We start from the raw sequence: 20,583 nt of genomic DNA, 5'->3' as shown, positions 1-20,583 counted from the left end.
TCAAACAATGCAGTTTCGGCATCGACTTGCTCGTGTCTTTTATTTCCCTTCTCTCAAGACAGCCTTCTCTGGATCCTCCGGACGCGGCAGCGCACCCAAATCCCTCCACTTCTCAAGGTCCTCCAGCGCCTTTTTGAACCACAACAAGGACTTTTTGTAATGGTGTCTTTGAACCCAACGAGCCCAATTATCCGCCCGACTAGCCTCCATCCAAGCAATCCGCCAACGCAGCTCTCTGCTGTACAGCAGTACCCGATCAGCCTCCTAAAGCTTAGGAGCATTCTGGCCCCGCCCCTCCTGCTTCAGGTCGAACCGATCCAGGTTCATCACCTTGTGCCAAGCCGCCACAAAGTCGCGCTTGAACTTCTCCTCGCCGTCCACCGCAGCATACACCTCCGCAAGCGCACGAAGCTCAGCGTGTGATCCAAAGATGAGGTCCGCCCTGGTGGCAGTCCACTTCTTGTCGTGTGTCTTGCGGTCGTAGCCGATGAAAACCTCGCCCTCGTTATCCGCAGCCTTCCATGCCGTGTTGGTGTCCAACAGGTTGACAAAGAAGTCGTTGGTAAGCTTGCCGGGAGTCTTGGTCAACACACCGTGGGATCCGCCATCATAGTTGGCCTCTAGCACACGGAGACCACCAATGAGGGCAGTGAGCTCAGGGGCCGAGAGAGTGAGCAGCGAGGCACGGTCAATGAGGAACTGCTCAGTGCGTACGCGCTGGGTGCCCTTGCCGTAGTTGCGGAAGCCGTCGGCGTAAGGCTCGAGGTGAGTGAACGAGTGCACATCGGTTTGCTCCTGAGTGGCGTCGTTGCGGCCTGGGGTGAAAGGGACCATCAAGCCAGAAGCCTGCTCAAGGGCGGCGACACCACCGAGGACAATGAGATCAGCCAAGGAGACCTTCTTGCCGCTGGAACTGTCGTTGAACTTTTGCTGCACAGACTCGAGAGCAGAAATGACTTCGCGGAGCGTAGAAGGATCGTTGACCTTCCACTCGTTTTGGGGAGCGAGACGGATACGGGCTCCATTGGCACCACCGCGCTTGTCAGAGCCACGGAAGGTGGAGGCTGAGGACCAGGCAACGAAGATCAGCTTCTTTGGAGCGACACCGGTGGCCAGAATCTCCTTCTTCAAGGCCGTGATATCGTTATCATCAATGACCTGGTAGTCTACGGGAGGGATGTAGTCTTCCCAAGGTAGGACCTCAGAGGGGACCTCGGGACCGATCCAGCGAGTACGCGGGCCCATGTCACGGTGAAGAAGCTTGAACCAAGCGCGGGCAAAAGCATCGGCGAACTTGTCTGGGTTAGCGAGGAAATCGCGGCAGATCTTGTCATAGGCGGGATCCATGCGCAGGGCTATATCGCTCGTCAACATGGTCGGGAGCTTCTTCTTGTTGGGGTCGTAGGCATCTGGGATGCTGGGCTCGGCGTTCTTGGCCACCCACTGGTTGGCACCAGCAGGGCTCTTTGTCGGCTCCCAGTCAAACTTGTAGAGGTATTCAAGGTAGCCCATGCCCCACTTGGTAGGAGTCGGTGTCCAAGTGACTTCAAGACCACTGGTGATGGTGTCGGGACCCTTGCCCTGACCAAAGCTGTTGGCCCAGCCGAGACCTTGTTGCTCGATGGGAGCGGCCTCGGGCTCCTTGCCGACGTGATGAGTGGGACCAGCACCGTGGGTCTTGCCAAAGGTATGACCACCAGCAATCAGAGCGACAGTCTCTTCGTCGTTCATAGCCATGCGGCCAAAGGTGACACGGATATCCTTGGCTGAGCCAACGGGGTCGGGAATGCCGTCAGGGCCTTCGGGGTTGACGTAGATGAGGCCCATGTGGGCGGAGGCAAGGGGTTCCTGCAGGTCACGGTTGTGGATGTCCTTGTGCTGTTTCTTGGACTCGTCACCTTGGACGACACCATGTCCCTTGTGGCCTTCCTGACCCTCGGCGTAACGGTCCTCGTTGCCCAGCCATGTAGTCTCGGAACCCCAGTATGTAGACTCGTCAGCCTCCCAGGTGTCGGGACGGCCACCGGCAAAGCCAAAGGTCTTGAAGCCCATGGACTCGAGGGCCACGTTGCCGGTAAGAAGGAGCAAGTCGGCCCACGAGATCTTGTTGCCGTACTTTTGCTTGATGGGCCACAGGAGACGACGGGCCTTGTCGAGAGAGACGTTGTCGGGCCAGCTGTTGAGAGGAGCAAAGCGCTGCTGACCCTCACCACCGCCTCCACGGCCATCCGTGACACGGTAGGTACCGGCGCTGTGCCATGCCATGCGGATGAAGAGACCGCCATAGTGGCCGAAATCAGCAGGCCACCAGTCTTTCGAGTCGGTCATGAGGTCAGTGAGGTCCTTCTTGAGGCCTTCATAGTCGAGGCTCTTGAAGGCAGCGGCATAGTCGAAGTCTTTGTCGAGGGGGTTGGTGACGGGGGTATGTTGGCGGAGGATGTTGAGCCTAAGCTGGCCGGGCCACCAGTCGTAGTTCCTGGTGCCACCACCACCGATGTTGGACTTGCGGACGGGGCACTCGGACATGTTGGTCGATCCCATGTTGTGTTTTGATCTTTCGAGACAGGATATCAATTCCAAGTTGAAGCTCTTTGCTGACGTGGGAGCTGAACAGACGAGGAGGTGAGATGAACGGGGATGGGAATAGAGAAGAAACAGAAGACAGAAGACAGATGATATCGGAGAGAGGAAGCTCCGGTATTAGTACCAAAGCGAGGGGTTTGGTGGTGGAGGGTGGGTGGGAAGGCGAGGTTGACATGAAATCGCAGAGAAGGAACACAAAGGAATTATTCTACCCCGCCCCCCGCTTGTCCCCCATCACTGCGCCTGTCTCTGGAGTGTGAGCTTCTCGGATCATGATTCGGTTGCTCCATCCATCCCCGGCTTCCATCGCGGTGAACCCCCAGGGACGGGATACCTCGTACTGTAAGTACGTAAGGTAACGTACTTACAACATACTCAGATCTATCTCGCCCTTGGCTTCGGCTGATGCCATCCAAATTGTTGTTCTTTTTTTTTGTGAACACTCCAGACGACGATCATATCGGGAAGATGTTGGGCATCTTCAACCCCTTCAAAATCCCTTTTCTTTCCTGGCCGCTTGATCCATCTCAAAGAGATGCTTGGAAGTGTACTGTACTTGTATTGACAACTTGAAAATGGAAGATTGCTCGACCCCGCACAGCAAACACAAGGGATGGCAACTGCAACTGGAGGCAAGCAGGATGGATAGAAACGGATAGAAAAGGTGGTACAGCTGCATGAACGCAATCTGCATTGATTGTTGTTTCCCTTCCTCTGATTGGCAGGTGGGAAATGTAACTCGCCTCGGAGTATTCTGCCCTTTCCATTTTGGTTAACATGGAATCTTGACGAACCTCACGACCCTCTCCAGGCAACCACGGCGGTGAGAACCTTGAGGGCTTGCAAGTTGAACGGGAATAGAATCAAGGCCTGGATTTATGGCTGGTAGAGATGGGAGTCATGTGAAGTCGCGTTAGCTAGTACATGAAAATCGCGTTGCTCGAACTTGAGCGCCAGAAATGCCAAGAGGGGTGGGAGAAACATATCGAAGATGGAAGTCAACGGGGGAGGCAACCCTTCATTGTGCTCTCTCGCCATCCAATTACCAATATTGCGTGCTGGAATCTTCGGCCTACAACCGTGATTGTTCCCGCCGGCTGTTCTTTGCTCCCGGTGTTCGTTGTTGCTGGTGTGTCGTGGTGGTGTCTTCAGAGTCGCACATGTAACCCCGTCCCTTCTACTCAGACCTATGATGATTGCCCGAGGCTGGTTCATCTTGCCCCCTTCGGTTCTTGCCATGAATGTTCTTGACTTCTTGTGTCCCTCAAGGTGTCCGGGCTTGCTTGCCCCCCTCCACCTCACTTGGGGAGAGAACCGGGAGAGATCGAGGTCTCGGCCACCTCCCCCGCCCTGGAGCTTTCCCCTGCATTCACGGTGGGATTGGATGCGTGTAAATCGCCCCACCGGCTAATCTCTCTACGGGACAAGTCATGCACGCCTTACAGCTTGTACAGCTAGGGGTCTTGTGAAATCGAGATGATTCCAGGTTGTTCACCAGACTTTGCATATCTACAACTCAAAGCGTACTTGTTGTATAGAAACGACTGGGAGGATAGCGTCCCATGCTTCGGAGGAGTATACCTGAAGATAGAGGCCATGGCCGACCCAGTGTCTGTTGTCACTAGTCGTCAATGAGTCTACAATCCAATCGCATCTCAGTGAGAACCTCTTTGGACATCTCGGCCAGCGCGTCAGCTAGACTAATGTAGAGTAACCAAAACATCCAAGCCAACAGCTTTCAAAAATCAGGCAGCAGCCGCGACCTTCTACATATGGCGCAGTCTTCTCTGCAAAGGGATCTTTAAAGAGCGAGCTCGGGTTAACAACAGCCCAGACTGCCAGTCGAGGCATGATGATTACTTACCAATTCGATTTGGATCTCTGAAACCATCAACACGGTTCATGATAATCTGCGATGAGCATCGTAGCGGTTGGGGAGATTGAGGTGGTGAGTCACTCATCCGTCCGCTAGCAAAGTGGCAAGATCCGCCTCAGTCTTTCAGTGAACAATTCGGGTATTTGTTGTCAGCAGTCATCCCTTCTTTTGTGCGCGCAGGCTCGGCAAAGACCTCATTAAGATCCTTTGTTAGCCGGGGCGACAAGATGCGATTGATGACAGTGGCGCCTCTCCATCTCTGGAAGGATCGGAGTATGGTAAACGGTTACCAAATGTCTACTCAGTCCACAGACATGGGAATCGTCGTCACGCCACCTCCATCTTCCAGGATTTCTCCCAGCTTGACAAGTGTGTTCTCATACACCGTGGCAACATTCATGTGCAACAGCTCGTCTTCGTCATCATCGTCATCATCGAAATCGTTCATGTCGTCTGTATCGTCGTCTGGCTTTGGGGTCTGGATACCCTGACCCCCAGTATCGCCGTCTAGATCCTCGTCGGCTGGCTCTTTCGACATGACCTCGACTACCAACACACGAGTGCGCTCAAGCACGCTCTTGCAGCGGATCATGTCTGTCCGGGACAGGCCGGCTCTGAGGCCGTTTTCGAAGCCCGGTAGTGTCTCTTTGGTGTCGATGTCGTAGCCGAACAGTAGGCTGGCGAAGCAGTGGTCGAGTTTTCGTAGTAGCGAGAATGTGGCTGTAGGAGAAGGAGGGAAGCCCTCGAGCCAGGTGGTCAACTCGCTCGCGATGTTAAGGAGGTAGGGAATTTGTAGGCTGGCTAAAGGAAAGTTAGTGCCTGATAATAATGCATCGGCAATAAGGCTGTGTAAGTGTTGCACTTACGAGTACCGGATAACCAGAGGATATTTATAACGTCGTCCACGTCTTTGCACAATTCAGCCATGGACTTGTAGCCGGTGATTTCGTCGCTGGGATCGGGGATCGCAAAGTGCTTGACGTATCGGCGACTGATGTGTAGCATTTTGTCGGAAACATAGTTGCGGACTTTATCCTCCTTGATGGATCCGGGGCGAAGAGAAGTTCGGCGTGGATGTGGAAGGTTTGAGACGGCGGCCGCTGATGCTGAACTGGGCGCTGGGGATGGTAACGAATGTGAAGGGATCGCGGTAGGCACAAAGCCCCCGGGAGCTGGCGCTGTCGGGGAGCTGGGGTTTTCGTTTTCAGCCATTAGTGTACGACGTATCGGAGACAATTGGCGATGCGAAGAAATTAAAGTAGGCGTCGGAAGGACAAGGTGGGATGATAATTATTGGGATGGTATGCGACAGTAAGAGTTGCGATGGTAGAAGGTGACAGTGGTGAGAAGTTGAGGGTTCAGTGGCAGATGCACATGACAATGGATGACATGACGAATGGATCCAGCCCCGACAAATGGCGGGGGGGGGTGGGGCCTGCACTGAAGCTCCACAGCTTACAGGGCTACGGCCGGGCTTGCCTGCCCGCCGGGAGCACTGCAAGGGGAGCCAGTCAACACCGGTGACTGAAGGTTAAATCCTTTCCACATCACGGTCGTTGCTTGACATGAGAAGATTAACCTTGGGACAATCATACTAATCCATGAGTTCCAAGCCATCATTGTTCATGCTGAAAAGATGGCTTTTCTGGTGAAGCTCTGTGTAAGTGATAACAGCCAATGACGGTGCCAAGCATCCTCGGATAAGAAGAGCAGTGGCACGTGCCATCCTTGTCACTCTACCTCTGCCTGCCTGGAAGTCCAAAATTTCCATTCGACGTTCCAGTCCGCGATTGCGAGTCCCGTCACGGCGTCACGGTCCCTCAGTTTCCAACTCCATCAACCGATAGCCCGTTATCGCGACAACTCCCAGACACTCAATCACCATGCCTTCCGCCAGATACATCGAGCGCCCCGGTGGCAGCCGCAAGTCCAAGGGCTTCATTCGCTCCACTTACGATTCCCTCACCTCTGCTGAGAACGCTTCCGTCGTCCGCAGCATCGCCTTCTTCGGCGTGAGTGTCCTCCTCAACCCGGCCCCGGCCCCCCGGTCCCGTCCGGTCCATGGTCCAAAGTCTTTCATTTATAGCCTGATAATACTAACACATCTCTCCAACCTTAGGCTACCGTCGCTTTCCTCTCCAGCTCCTGGGGCGAGGTCCTTGTTGTGTTCGTATACCCCAGACTCTCGTGGTTCTGTCGGGTCAATGTGTATCCTAACCGTCGATGACCATACAGGCAATAAATGCACACTCCGTCGCCTCTCCTCCACGCGACACCGACTTAGACTCCGACTCCGAGTTCGACCCGCTGTACTACTCTAATACCCACGAGCCCGAGTGCCCCAGATGGCGGAAGCGAATGCGGATTCATGGATCACAGTCCACACGACAGACTCTTGTATGATATGGGATAGACGAACAAAATGAACGGGTGTGTTTGGTTGCGCCGACGAGCCAGTCATGAAACAGCGACGGCACAGAGAAATGCGATATGATGGACAAACAATGGCGTTGACGGACGACGGTTTCACCTCTTCAATCCCGACTTGCGATTATGCGATGCGATACGATGCGATGCCACTGCCTTCTTTGCTCGACTGTTGGTCGGTTGGTCGATCAATGTCTGTGAAAAAAAGGACATGGGTCAGTGGTTTAAATGAATCCTGTCTTCGATTCTTGTCATTGACTGGCCCGGATCGTTGGATGTTGGTCTCCGCGGATCACTGCCGTGTGGTCCGACGACAATCGGGTTATATATTGCACACAAACATCATGGCTACCAACATACCCAACGTCAAGCCACACCGTTTCATAGTGTTGGAGGTGTCTAACCGTGATGCATGCTGTTCCTTCCATTGTTTCATGTCTAATGTCTCGGGGGTACTACGTTCAGCTAAAAGACTTCTTTCTTCCCGTCGCCCTCGCTGATATCTATCTCTCTCAACCTCCAGCCGAGTTTACTTAACTCCCACCTTCTTTCTTCTCCCCTCGCAACGGAACCATCTTCCTAGACACTCACTCACATCCACTCCTTATACCAACCCAGTTCAACAGTCCAAGATGATCCTCCTCACCAGCCTCGTCGTCTGGCTAACATGCCTGTTCACTGCCACATCCGCCCAGCAACCCACTGACTGTATCAAACCCCAACCTACCTCCCAAGCCTTCTTCGTCATGGGCTGCGGTAAGCCCATCACCGTCGACCGTCTCGACCCCATCGTCTCCCCCGGCCGCCCCTCTCAGCACTTACACACAGTAATGGGCGGTTCCGCCTTCGATTTCGACCTAGACTACAACAAAACCCAAACCTCCAACCGCACCACCTGCTCCGTGTCCAAAGATCTATCCAACTACTGGGTTCCCACCGTTTATTTCCACGACAAGAAAAACCACACTTTCACCGCCGTCGAGCAGGTGGGCGGCATCAACGTCTACTACCAAGAACGCATGGACTGGACCGATTACTGCGCCGGCCAAGAGCTGCTGGCGTTCCCCAAGGGGTTCAAGATGATCGCGGGCGACACTACCCGCCGCGCCTTCAACTCTTCTAGGGTTGAAGACGGAGCAGTCGAGTTCATCTGCCTCCTCACCAACAACGAACCCGGCCTGCCCCCCTTCTCCGGCTTTCCCAACCGCACTTGCGACGGCGGCTTGCAAATCCGCATTCGCTTCCCATCTTGCTGGGACGGTGTCGGACTCGGCACTTTCTCTTCTTCTTCTTCTTCCTCCCCCAATTCAAATTCAAATTCAAATTCAACAGGAACAGCGAGCGCGTACAACAACACCCACGTCACATACCCCTCCCGCCTCGACACCGGCACCTGCCCGCCCACCCACCGCTACCGCATCCCGGCGTTGCTGTACGAAATGACGTGGGCGGTAGACGCCTTCAACCACCTCCGCACCCCCGGCGATCAGCCGTTTGTCTTCTCCAACGGCGACAAGACAGGGTACGGATACCATGCGGATTTTTTCAACGGGTGGGATGTGGATTTGTTGCAGAAAGCGATTAGAGACCCCAGCTGTGGGAACGAGACGGGGGGACGGATCGAGAGGTGTGGCTCTTTCAGGGAGTTTTTGCAGAGTAATGAGGTGCAGAATCAGATTGAGGGGTTGGAGCAGAAGGTGGAGGGGGAGTGGAAGGGGGTTTTGGAGGGGGGGGAGTTGCCGGGGGGTGTGAGGGTTGGTGAGTGAGGGCTGATAAGTTAGGAGTGAGTCTGTCCAGAATCCAGATGATCGGTGTAATGAACAGAAGAAGGATGCATGAGCAGCGCGTCAATCACTTTGTGCGGTCATGTCATGCATGTCCTTTATGTCCCTTCCAAAACAACGAGAAACCAGTGGGTGGTAAAGGGATGATAGGTTGTGTGGTGGAGGAAGAAAAAATCACATGCCATTTACGTTACCCCGAATAGTTCAGCAAAAATGCTGGGTTGATCACAATATCCTAACGGTAACACTCATCTTGGAAAATACCTATTTGGATTTGGGTGGGTGGCAGTTGCCCGGTTGGCTTATCCAAACCGGAAGACCGTTATTGCACTAACTGCAATAGCGCCAGTTCTGCGCAGCATCTGATAAGGACACATCTCATCCAGGTCCCGGAACGCAGGCCTACTTTCTATTTCTGACCAGGCCAAGCGGTCGCTCCTCAGTCACTCCTCAAAAAGCTCGTGCGTTTTTCCTTTCTTATCACTCATCACTCGAGTTCCATCATGGCTTCTCAAATCCAAGGTGAATGATCTCCACGAAGTGCGTTTCTTCATTGCACCACGCCGCAACTTAACAAAGGAATCTGCCAGCGCTGTGCCCCCTATCGTCTTGATTCATATGCCACAACCAACAGGTGTACGTTGGAACCGGTTCCTATGCATAGGGCTTCCAATAAAGAATCCGACAAAGGATGAGCCATTTTTGGGTTCTAACCAACAAGCAGACCTCACAGCGTACGTCCATCAACGACAATGGAGATTTGCCAAGCAAGAGTATCGACCATCGACATATAGTAACGCCGTACCAGGTCTTAAAGCCGTCTTTCCGATGCCCGAGGCCTCACCAACTATATCACGCGAATCCACCCCACTGGTAAACATGAATGGATATAATGCCTTGGTTGTTGGCGTTGGATGATGCTCAACACTTTGAGATGGGTCATTACACAGATCCGGAGATGGATACACAAAGCGCTTGGTGAGTACTCTACCGAAACCAACCTCAACCCTTTCGACTTATACGTGTATCTAACACTGTAAGTAGATAGATGTTGGAGCAGAATCCAAAAGAAACACCGGTCATGTGCGGTTGGAAAGACTCAGGGCTCCACCATGGAGAAAGAATCGTGACGCCGTGATGGGGCCATCGACTGAATCTTCCGGCGAATCCACCTTTGGTCAAAGCAGATGTTTGATCAGGAGTGATGGCATCAAGAGAGCCAACGTGGTGTTGGCTTCAACACAAGAGATGCGGCGGTTCGTTAAGTTGACCGGCGCCATGGCTCATTCTTCGACTTGGTTGGAGGTATAAATCGACAAGATGCCGCCGTTCATTCCTTGAATCGATATCAGCTTCATCACAACTTTGAATCTCAGCAATCTTTACCCATTTTTGCTCAACCTCAGTTGAAACTACTCGTACCACATAAGCCAACAACTCTGCCAAAATGGCGCCCGGTCGTCTCCGTCGCGACGATTCCAACTCAGCTAGCGACGCGGATGATGTCTCACCGCGTCTATTGCGCGGCCACGACCTTGTGTCCGACACCCCCAATGCAGCAACCCAATGCAAACTCACGGTCTATTTCCCTCCGCCATCTGTAGTCAGCCTCGACGGCAAGATCGGCCACGTGGTTGTCAAGCTTGACCCAGCGCCGTTGCGTTGGCATGGAATCCAAGGCATCCTCACTCTACTTAGGGCAAAGCCAGACGAAGATGACATTCTCGAGGACACTCTCATGGCAGCGGGAGAATGGAAGGCGCATCGCAAGAGGGACGACAGCCAGCAATGCGACCAAATCGGGCCCTGCATCTTAAACCAGGGCCTACAGGAAGTAGCTCCGTACCCCGTGCCCACAGGCTACAATGCTCATCCTTTCTATTTTGTTTTTCAGGATGTGCAGATTTTTAATCCCCAAAACTTCCATGGCCCGCCCATTAAGATGAAGTTCAAGGTTAAAGTGGAGGGTTGCAACACCGGTGTCCCGGTAGAAGATGCGTCGGTTTGCCTTGTGGAGTGTGATACTATGTCGTCGGTGTGGATTTCTGAGGATAAGAATATCACGAAGGAGCAACGGGAATGTGAGTTTCTTGTTCCTTGAGTCATATCCCTCCCGCCCACTTGCTGGTGACAATACTGACAAGTTGTGTGTCTGCCCTCCGCCATGAATAGATACGAAGGAAGAGTACGAAAAGCTCAAAGATCTCCATTTTGATGTTGGAAGTGGAACGTGGGTCAAACTCGACTCTAACAAGGACGATTCAAACTGGGTCTGGAGATCCACTTAGCCGGGGAAGGCTCGGATACAAGTACTGCCTGATCGTTCTGCGTACGGCGGAACCGTCGAGAACACCGGAAAGTGTTCGTCTGAAGGTATTTGGAGACGATTTTGACACGGCAGGGCCGGCTGGTCCGGCTAGGTTATCGTCGTGTGGACGGGATGAAGGAATGGAGCCTCTACTCACTTCGTGGGATATTACCTAGAGGTGACAGTGTCTTCGTCCTGCCATACGATAGAAGCCTCCCCGAATGGATAGGAACTGGGGCTGGATAGTCAACGCAATTGCTTTTTTTCAATGGTTTTATTTGTTCTCGTTAAGTTCACGTCTTGCTCGGTGATAGGCCCACAGTGTCTGACGATGGCCCTTGGCACTTGCTAAGGCTGTTAGACCACTAACAATTACTCCATAGGGGCGGCTGTTGTGATGATAGGATCGCATCTTACTCGCCTTCCAATTATGATCTACCTGCCAAGATGGGGAAAAACAACTTGAGCCCTGAACGAAGCACTCTTCCTCTAATCCAGCACGAGAAAGACAGTCCCAAAAGGAGATTCAACACCAGAATACCATATGCGAACACTCCACAATCAACCCAGAAATTCACCGTTCAATGCCCCAAAAACCCTCCAAACGCCGTCGCCGCCTTCCCATCTACGCAGTAAGCACTGAAACCCCCGTCCCCTCGTGTCCTTCCTTCCTTCCCTTCCTTCCGCAACTTCCACTCCACCACCCCGCCCAAGCTCAGCTCATACCTAGGTACCCGTAACGTGGCATTTCCACCTTCCACCCGGCTATCACCTCTCTCTCTCTCTTCTCAACATCCTCCGCTCTCCTCCAGTCACTCATCCTCCCTACCTCAAACGCCCTCATACCCCCTTAATTAAACCCATCAAACAACCACCCCAACACCCTCCCCGTTTTGTCCGTTTCCTTAATACTCCCATGCCCCCACTCCCTAAAAGGACAAACAACCAACTCACACCCCCCAATCATCCCCGCCGCTTGCTTCGACAGCTCCAAATCGACGTACATATCCTCTTGGTACGCCACCGCCCTCACCTTTACCCCCCTTTCCCTGTTCTTGTTCAAGGAAGAAAGGTCATACAAAGCAGGCCAATCCCCCTTCCGCGCCAAAATATCGGCTGCACCCAGAAAGGGCACGATAGCCGAACCGCCGAGAGAGGAGAGAGTGGGGGAGGGGTGGAGGGTTTCGCCTGTGAAGTACATCTTCTCCTTATCCCCCTTCCTCTTTGATGGGATAGTGGTAGAAGATGAGGAAGGGGAAGAGGAAGTGTTAAGCCACGAAAACCCACCCGATGGATGGAAAAGCGCGACTTCGGTTGCGGCCCAGTTCGATGCTTGGCGGGTGAGAGGGCAAGTGGAGGAGCAGTAGATGGCTTCGTGCAGGAGGGCGTAGAGAGGGCGGCGGTGGAGGGCGAAGGATTCGAGGTGGGTGTAGATGGTTAGTGTTGCGCTGGAGATTCCCTTGGATGAGTTGAGGTCGGAGATGAGGCGTGTTATTAGGTTGTGGAGTTTTTGGTAGGGGAGTGGGATTTCTGGTGTTAGGGAGGTATCTGGAAGGGATGAGAGGGATGTGAAGCTGGTGGAGGAAGATCGGTACGAGGCGCTAAGTGGTGGTGTGCCTGAAATATGGGTGGTGCTGGATGCCAAAGAGCTCTTGCTGGGGTTAATGGTGAGAGCACCGATGGAACTGGCGAGGGATGGCCGTTCGTATTCTTCTTCGTCCATATCCCGGTCCCTGCGAACAACAGGCGCAGACCCGAACGTCCTCCCCAGCGTCATGAAAGTCTGGTAAGTCAGATAACACCCTTTCCGCTCTCCATTCTCTCCATAAAGTTCGTACCCTCTGAACGGCTGTCCGTCGACCCCCTTCTGCATCGGCGCTTTACCTCGCAAATGCTCGACGATAGTCCTAACATGCTCTTGATCTTCCGGGAAGTACTCATTGAAGTAGTCCTCGTTCCGCTTGACGATGTGGGAATAGGTCTTCTCGTATACCTCCCGTGGCGTCTTGCCTAGTGGTGGCATTCCGGCGCTGATGTATACGGCTTCTAGGGATTGCGGTAGGAAGGAGAGGTAGGTGGTGGCGACCCATCCGCCGAAAGACTGGCCTAGGAGTGTCCACTTGATTTTGGTAGGAAGTTCTTTTTCGAGACACAGTCGGATAGCTTCGAGATCGCGAACGATGTTGTCCTGTCGGAACTTGGCGAGGTAGTTGGCTTTGTCTTGATCCGACATTCGCATGACCTTGTTCTTGGCTGCTGAGTCGGAGAATAAGGGGCTGAGGCCGGTTCCTCGGTAGTGGACGTAGAGGACTTGGTAGCCTCTGTCTATACAGAACTTGTTCAGCTCGGGGACCCTGTCGGAGGGATTTCCGTCTCCGGGACCGCCGCAGAGGTAGAGGATGATGGGCTTTTGGGGGGATATTGGACTACTGAGAACATCTGGAGTGGTGGGCTTGGGGTCGGGAAAGCTGTCTACAAGTTCTGCATGCAGTTTCAGGGCATCTTTCTGCGAGCTGTGATGATGATGATGGTCTAATGGCACTTCAAACTCCAATTTCCTGAAGATATGGCCATCCTTGTTGACATGACGTGGTTTGGTCCATGTCCCGTTGAGGAGCACAGCGGGTTTGATCCCGGTCCACAAAGACTCGGTTGAAGGTTCCTGACGGCTACTACCCATGTTGACGGCCGTCCCACAACAGGCATCCGAAAGCGGAAGTTTGTTATTGTGTCTTCCTTGCCTCAGGGGTACAGCCGATGATGTGTCGTATTCTCGGTAATCGGTGGTGTGGTTGGGGCCCTGGCCCGATCGGTTTCCTTCCGAATAGGGGTCCTTCGTCACCACTCCCACTGTGACAGATCCAGATCGCAACGATACCGGGACCACGGGCGTGGTAACGGGGACTGGAATGTAGGGCTGAGTGGTAGGGTAGAGCTTCGGTTTTGCGCACTGTGGGTATAATATGGCTGCTTCTTGGAGTAATAGGGACAAGTTCTGATAGTCGATATCGAAAGTCGTGGGAAGGTTGTGGCCTCCGGGCTCGTCGTATCGTTGAACAGCCCACGGAGACATCATGATGTCTTGGGGCTTATGTAGCCCTTCACCATCCAAGGTCGCCATGGTGAACTCGACGACTGTTGGGTGAACAGATAGCGGAAGTCAAGGTTCGTTGGGGATCAAAGGTTCGTCAGGTTGTTCACTCGGTCCAACTGTCAACAATGAAAGACTTTGAAGCGGCAGGATCTGATAAGCCACCAACAGAGTGAACGAGTTTTTACACAGCAAAATTTGGAGAACAACAATGAGGCCCGGCAGCCACGAAGTCTTCAACACGGGAAGGACGTTATCAAGTACTGAAAGATGTTGATCACGCTAGTCGGAGGTGCAATTTCATCGGTATCATTGTCCTATGGCAGAGCCACCAACAAGGACAGAAGGATGAAGCGGAACAAAGCACCTTGATCCATGTTGGATTTGTACCGTACAGTGCTAGTGTTCAGATATCAAGCCCCCATCGACCATCGTCGGCTCTTTGAACGCGCCAACCAAACCCACGGTTTGTTCGGTTCCCAATGGCATAACCAAAACCACGACGAACAAGGGTTCCATTCCGTAATTCCCTCGGTCTGCGAAAGAAGGCGACCGGGAACATGGAAGACAGGTACTGTTCCACCGACATGCACCACGTGGTTGGACCAAGGCAATAACATCCCAGTTGGCCCGACGCCAAAGCCCGTCTTTCACCCTTGTCAGTCAAAAGTCTGTGCGACCCATCACATTGGATCGCATTGGATTTAGCTGCAACTTTGATGGGTACCACACCCGAGGATGTGGATGAAGGGGACACTGGGGGATACAGCCCATGTAACCACGGTAATTGGAGGCGGGTTGTTGTTGATCAAGACAAACAAGATAAAAAGCCTGTCACGAACCTACCATATTTCTTCCACTTGTCCGGTTGGACTGAACAAAGGGAATCATCGCCCTCGGAGAAAGTACCAACTCCCCGACTCCCATCTTACATATCAAGCCACTAGCACACTGTGATGTGATTAGATCTCCTACAGTACACACCTGACTGGACGTCGTCATTGACTCATTGTCTTGAACTTCTCATGTTATTTTAGCCAATAAACCACCCCGGCAGCACCCTGAATTCGGCTTGCCAACCATTAACCAAACAGTGCCCTCCCACCACTTTCCTACCTTACCTATCAAACCCCTATCCGCCCGTAGCATGTCGTGTAACAACGCCCGCCGTGCTTTGTGCTTGGACGCCTCCCCCGAAATATCCGAGCACATGGCTTCCATCGCACATCGAAGCACCGTGCCCACGCGAACCATGGGACATGCGAACATCTGTGTGCTGCCGGTGTGGTTCACAATCCGTGTTGGTTCCCCAGTCTCCTACCAGACTCTGGCCCTGGACTTCGGCATTTCCTTCCATTGTTCCATGCCACACCGAAAAAGCATGACCATCCCCAGGAAATTCCGACCCGGAAACCATGGGTTTGGTTGATTAGCGAAAAACAGGGAGAGATTGTAGGGTCGTAATGTGGAAAAGCGCCACACGCACGGAGAGAAATGCACCGTTTTTGGGTGTGTGGGTGTGGGATGACGATCTTAGCGGAGTGGGTGTGGTGGGAGGATTGTGAAGATGGAGAACGGCATTGGACTGCAGATGTGTCTCAGTTTGAGACAGTGAGGCCTAAACTCTGGAGTAAACTGCTCCTTTCTGACCGACCGACTGACTGACTCGGTCAGCCGTCACTAGGCGTGTTGAGCCTGATGCACTGCGGATAAGAAAATAGTACGGGTTAGCAACTCGGTCAAGAAATGACAAGGCATCCTGAATCCTCGAGATACGTTCGGCTTACCAGATACTCATCGAGACCACTTGACCCAAGTCCGGGGTCACCGAAGTTGATGATTGCCTCTTCCTTCACCTCCATTCCTGCCTCTCCCTGATTGCGATTCCAATCATCTGTTTCAATATCCGCATCTGCCGTCCATCCAACTTCAAATCCCGGACGCAGAGAAATCGCCCCACCCTTATCCTTCCGCTTAACCGTTCTGCAAGAGAGTACCGCCAGATCAACATGTAGCTGCCAGTTATAGACCTCATCACCAATGCGTTTCCCAGGCATTTGGCAACAAAGTTTGTAAAGCCAGGCCAGCTGAAGCTTCTGCGCCGGAATCAGGTCTGCGGACGGGTCGAAGTCCTTTGTGCCAGATAACTGTTTCTTCAGGATGTAATATACCGTCCGGTGGATGCCATTCGGCTTGTCGTCGTCAGCGTTCCGGACTCTGTTGCGCCATGTGGTGAGTCCGTCGAGGAATTCCTTCTCGTAATCGTTGAGAATATTGACTGCGTTCACGGCCGTATTTTGATCTGCCATTTTGACTATGGGAAAACGTAGTTGGTAGACTAAACCGATGCGGTAGCCGGAGGTCAGAGGATGTGCGTCGACGTAGGCGCTACCGCCGCTTAATCTGCATGTACTTGGTTAGTACACATCAATGAAAAACGAATGTTCAGGACACTCACGTAGCAATGAGGCATGGCTCCGCCTTTGGATCAAAGTAATGGCACCTGTTCTCGCAACTGAACGCAAACTCGCCGCCTTCGTAATCGAGACCGGCTAGAATGACCATCAGTCTACCGGCAAGATACTTGTCTTCCTCGGGTTTAGGGCTGGTGATGGTTTACCCGATTAGTTATGTCCATAAAGCGAATGTGTCGGATAAGGGAACTTACAAGTCGTAGTTCGGAAACAAAGTTTTTTCCCCCCATACCCACATATACTCCAGCTCTGGTTTGAACCTGACTTTAGGTATCGTCCCAAGAACATCTAAGGCCTCTTCCGCCAGCCTCTGGATATACTTGTCCCATTGCCCGCCTTCATCACCGCCATCATCACAATCATCGTCGTCAAAACCACCACCATCAACAACCGTGATATGGCCTTTGTATGTTGGCGCTTGTTCCTGTTTTGACCCTTGTGTCTTGGGCTTTCCTTTCGTGGCTTTCTTTTTGGTCTTGGGCTTTGCCTTGGTCGTCTTCTCTTCCCTCCTTGCACTCATAAAGAAGGTACAGTCCCGCTTTAGGTTGGCATACTCCCAACCGTAGTCCTTCTTGTAGATCCCCTGTGCCACACTAAGGAGCCTGCCAAGGGCTTCTTGGTCGTCCCGCAAGTTCCGCGTGTCGAAGTCGTACTCCTTCCCGTCAGTGTCGTAAACCTTGAAGGCCACATGTTGTATGTCGTTCGGCTGGTCGAGCGTTCTGCAGTAGACGAAGTGCTTTGATGGAATGTTTTGAATCAACTCCTTGACTGTGTTGTAGATTCCAGCGTTCTCTTCTTCATCGGCCGATGGCAGGGTTTCCGTCGTGGAGTCGTTGTTTCCTTCCTCATCGATTAACGTGACTTCCTGCTCGGCGTGTTCTTCTGCAGGTGCAGGTGGATCTGTGTCTGCACCTACATTTGCATCCGCAGAATCTCCAGTAGTCCCTTCCTCATCCTCCAACTCTTCACTCTCGTCTTCATCCTCTCCTTCCTCCTCATCCTCTCCTTCCTCCTCATTCTCTTCTTCCTCTTCACCTCCTGCCTCGCCACCTGCCCATTCTCGTTCAATATCTTCTGGCTCATACTCTTCCTCCTCTTCCTCATCCTCCTCATTATCCTCAATTGCACTCCCTGGCGACTTGAGTCCATCCCACTCCGCATCGCCCCCTTCCTCAACACCCGACTGACCGCCATCGCCGTCTTCTTCTCCCCTCTCACTTTCGGGAATCATATCCGTATCTTCGCCATCCTCCTCCACATTCTCCCAACTTTCTTCAAGCTCCACATCCTCCTGAGGTGAGCCATCCAGCGTTTGGTAATCGTTGTCCACATCATGCATCGTAACATTTCCTTCCCGATCCATTTGGACACTCCCATCATCCATGTCAAGACTATCGATCTCGTCATCGAGCTCTTCCTGTCCATCCTCGTCGTCGTCGTTATCCTCCATCGGAACATCTCCCTCTCGATCAGTCTGGACACTCCCATTTTCTATGTCGAGATCATCAACGTCATCAGTAGCTTCTTCCGGTCCCGCTTCCTCCTCCTCCTCCTCCTCCACCACCTCCTCCTTCTCCGTCTCCTTCTGTCTCTTTCGTCGTTCCCTAATCTCTTCCTCTTCCTCTTCCTCTTCCATTTCCCGCTCTTCATTTCTCTCCTTTATTGGCCGCTTCTGCGGGAGCTTCCGCCCTTCCAGCTTCTTTTGGTGCTGATTTTGCTCCTCTTCCCCTTCACCTTCATCAACCATCTCCATCTCCACTTCCTCCTCCCGCCCCCGCCCCAAATCCACTGAGTTGCTCCTCCGTCTAGTCTTCTCTGCTTCCCTCATCATTGCTGCTAGCTTTGGCCCTGAAAGCTGGGACTCCTTCGCTTTTCTTGAGCGGCTACCTCTGGGAAACGGTACGGAAGCCGGCTGTTCAGTAGACAGGGGCATATCCATCGGCAATTGTGAGTTGGATCTCTCTGCAGAAAGAGCAGCAAGCTTTCTAGCATCCGTTTTCTTTGTCTTTCGCACGGAGACATCCTTTCTTAGTGAGGTATTTGGGCCTGACTTGGAAAGTATGCCCCTGGGCTTGCTGGAAGTAGAAGCCAACGCCGAAGCTGCATTGCGGGAACTGAGACCTGGGGAAGCTTGCGCAGTTCTTAAAGGGGCGGAAGCAGATTTTGGCGCTTTGCTACTGGAGGTAGGTAGCTCATTTGGGGGCCTTTCTAGTCTGGGGGCGGAGGCGACGGGCCGCTTTATCGGCTTGTGCAGTGCGAGTGTCTGCTTCTTGCGTGAACTGGTTGGAGCCATGGCTTGTATCTCTCTGGCGCAGGACTTTGAGCGATGGTTAACCAAGACTGGAGGTGATGTCTCTGGGAAGATTGATGACGGGATGATGATACGGTATCTAACCAGAAACTCCTCGTGGTCAGAACCTATGGTTCTTATATTTAATATGTGTCCTGTCTTCTTGATCACTGATAGTCGCTGGACTTTGATCTGTAGAGACAAGGACTGACAAGCGGTGGAATAGTCAAATAACTCACAACTTAAGGTACCGTTGTTCAGCTCGTTGTTGTCATTGATGACTCTTTCCGAATCGCTGTCCACTTGAAGAACGCGACCTTTTGCTTCAAGTTCATGTTGATAATGCCAGGAGCTCTAGCACCATCTGGAGCCATCTTGGTCCCTGAAACCCATCAGCTTTGGTGGAGTTTCTTTTAGATCGCACTTGAGCAGTTAAATCCTAAGACGTGTGTTTATGAGCTAGGAAACATTGGCATCTGCTTCCATTAAAAGAGTCAGTCAATACTGTTCGTCAAAGACGACGAGCATCTGGATGGTTTCTGTTTTTGGAGTTGCTGAAAGGGAAGTTCATAGTAGTTGTCCTTCTTCAATGAGATGTTTCCTTAACTGCAATACTGCAGATTAGATTGTGTCACTGATAGAGTGATAACATGATTTCGATGCCTTCCTACTTGCCGCCTTTGGATCGGTCGACAAGACAACTAACAAAAGCAACACGAAGAACTCACCACGCATTGCTTGAACTTCCGATGTAAGCCTACAACATCCTCAAACATCAGCGCAACAAGACTCTAGCACTCTACTTCCTCAATAGGAACCCTTTCATCACTTCAATGACGCGAACTCTACCCATGGCGATGGGATACCTACTAGACAATGCCAGAGCAATCACAATGGCGATGTTCTTCTAAAGATACCTGAAATGGCATGAAGCACGGTGATAAGAAGGAACCTAAGGTCTTCTAGGCTCATTAAGGCTTGGGTGTGGTTTGAACTCCAGCCCCCAGTGGAAAACCTCGTTACCGCATGTCCTTGGATACTCGGTAAAAGCATGCCTACGCCAGGTGCCATCTGGTGCGAACAAGACGTGGCGATGGGGATGGAGATGGGGGAAGAGGGGTGAGCGGGGCGTAAGCTAAATAGAAGTCTTTTCCAGGATGGGATTGTCTATCTCCAGGCCACGCATCTCCGCTTGCGGTTCTCTAGTCAGACATCGAACAAATTTTGGACAACGTGATTTCATATGCTATGGAGATGATGTTTACTCCCACCTCAATCCTGCGCAGTCACTCACGTCCACATGCTTGCACACGATTGTATTAGTTTTGGGATCATGGGATGTAGACCATGTTTTTCCCCCCCCTTTTTTTTACTAGCATATGGAAAATAACATCAATGGATCTAAATGAACCAGGATAATGATAAATTAGGATTACGTTAAAACACTCTCCCCATTCACACGCCATCGAGAAGCACTTACTATTCTTTTCTCTCTTATAGACCATAGATTGCTGAAGTGTCCCAAATTCATGATCCCGGCTGAATGGATATCGACGTTGGCCAGATCCTGCCCCTCTATTCTCGATTCCCGCCTCTCTCCCTGCGTCCACCTGGCAATATGGCCATATGGTTACGGCCTAGCCGGTGCCAGTGGTCCATCCATCTCGAAAGGACTCTAGTTTTTCTGCCCCGTACTTTGGGTTTGGCGTGAAGACATGGTAGCAGATATGCATGGCTCAGAGGCGGCCAT

At 52.4% G+C, this 20,583-nt stretch overlaps 6 protein-coding genes across 6 annotated transcripts; 2 read left to right on the top strand and 4 right to left on the bottom strand.

Moving 5' to 3' along the window:
* Window positions 1-200: 200 nt before the first annotated feature.
* B0H65DRAFT_176754 (peroxidase/catalase 2) lies at window positions 201-2,807 on the bottom strand. Its single transcript, XM_062821453.1, has one exon. It carries the CDS (start codon window positions 2,539-2,541, stop codon window positions 265-267), a length of 2,277 nt encoding a protein of 758 aa, XP_062683550.1. The 5' UTR covers window positions 2,542-2,807; the 3' UTR covers window positions 201-264.
* A 1,845-nt stretch (window positions 2,808-4,652) lies between these two features.
* On the bottom strand, window positions 4,653-6,005 carry B0H65DRAFT_176749 (uncharacterized protein). Its single transcript, XM_062821452.1, has 2 exons — window positions 5,326-6,005; window positions 4,653-5,260 (listed from the first exon to the last, which is right to left on the bottom strand). Exons 1-2 carry the CDS (start codon window positions 5,669-5,671, stop codon window positions 4,761-4,763), a joined length of 846 nt encoding a protein of 281 aa, XP_062683549.1. The 5' UTR covers window positions 5,672-6,005; the 3' UTR covers window positions 4,653-4,760.
* Window positions 6,006-7,149: 1,144 nt separating this feature from the next.
* Window positions 7,150-8,750, top strand: B0H65DRAFT_176612 (uncharacterized protein). Its single transcript, XM_062821448.1, has one exon. It carries the CDS (start codon window positions 7,519-7,521, stop codon window positions 8,650-8,652), a length of 1,134 nt encoding a protein of 377 aa, XP_062683548.1. The 5' UTR covers window positions 7,150-7,518; the 3' UTR covers window positions 8,653-8,750.
* Window positions 8,751-9,728: 978 nt separating this feature from the next.
* B0H65DRAFT_176606 (uncharacterized protein) lies at window positions 9,729-11,347 on the top strand. Its single transcript, XM_062821447.1, has 2 exons — window positions 9,729-10,751; window positions 10,843-11,347. Exons 1-2 carry the CDS (start codon window positions 10,118-10,120, stop codon window positions 10,956-10,958), a joined length of 750 nt encoding a protein of 249 aa, XP_062683547.1. The 5' UTR covers window positions 9,729-10,117; the 3' UTR covers window positions 10,959-11,347.
* Window positions 11,348-11,383: 36 nt separating this feature from the next.
* B0H65DRAFT_463513 (uncharacterized protein) lies at window positions 11,384-14,366 on the bottom strand. Its single transcript, XM_062826708.1, has 2 exons — window positions 11,709-14,366; window positions 11,384-11,610 (listed from the first exon to the last, which is right to left on the bottom strand). Exon 1 carries the CDS (start codon window positions 14,097-14,099, stop codon window positions 11,829-11,831), a length of 2,271 nt encoding a protein of 756 aa, XP_062683546.1. The 5' UTR covers window positions 14,100-14,366; the 3' UTR covers window positions 11,384-11,610; window positions 11,709-11,828.
* Window positions 14,367-15,739: 1,373 nt separating this feature from the next.
* On the bottom strand, window positions 15,740-18,836 carry B0H65DRAFT_508350 (uncharacterized protein; the record flags this gene model as incomplete). The annotated part of the gene is given in 5 exon segments (XM_062828214.1): window positions 15,740-15,772; window positions 15,926-16,472; window positions 16,528-16,674; window positions 16,738-18,265; window positions 18,278-18,836. The coding sequence occupies 5 exon segments, from the start codon at window positions 18,834-18,836 to the stop codon at window positions 15,740-15,742; spliced, it is 2,814 nt and encodes a 937-aa protein (XP_062683545.1).
* Between the last annotated feature and the right edge of the window lie 1,747 nt (window positions 18,837-20,583).

Source organism: Neurospora tetraspora, assembly GCF_033439725.1.
Source record: "Neurospora tetraspora strain CBS 560.94 chromosome Unknown B0H65scaffold_3, whole genome shotgun sequence".
NCBI classification, from domain to species: Eukaryota; Fungi; Ascomycota; class Sordariomycetes; order Sordariales; family Sordariaceae; genus Neurospora; species Neurospora tetraspora.
This window is presented reverse-complemented; position numbering and strand designations above follow the sequence as displayed.

Coding starts and splice junctions, on each gene's coding strand:
- B0H65DRAFT_176754 (XM_062821453.1), bottom strand. CDS start 2,541: ATGGGATCGACCAACATGTCCGAGTGCCCCGTCCGCAAGTCCAACATC.
- B0H65DRAFT_176749 (XM_062821452.1), bottom strand. CDS start 5,671: ATGGCTGAAAACGAAAACCCCAGCTCCCCGACAGCGCCAGCTCCCGGG. Junction 5,261..5,325: donor CCTCTGGTTATCCGGTACTC/GTAAGTGCAACA, acceptor ACTTTCCTTTAG/CCAGCCTACAAATTCCCTAC.
- B0H65DRAFT_463513 (XM_062826708.1), bottom strand. CDS start 14,099: ATGGCGACCTTGGATGGTGAAGGGCTACATAAGCCCCAAGACATCATG.
- B0H65DRAFT_176612 (XM_062821448.1), top strand. CDS start 7,519: ATGATCCTCCTCACCAGCCTCGTCGTCTGGCTAACATGCCTGTTCACT.
- B0H65DRAFT_176606 (XM_062821447.1), top strand. CDS start 10,118: ATGGCGCCCGGTCGTCTCCGTCGCGACGATTCCAACTCAGCTAGCGAC. Junction 10,752..10,842: donor CACGAAGGAGCAACGGGAAT/GTGAGTTTCTTG, acceptor CGCCATGAATAG/ATACGAAGGAAGAGTACGAA.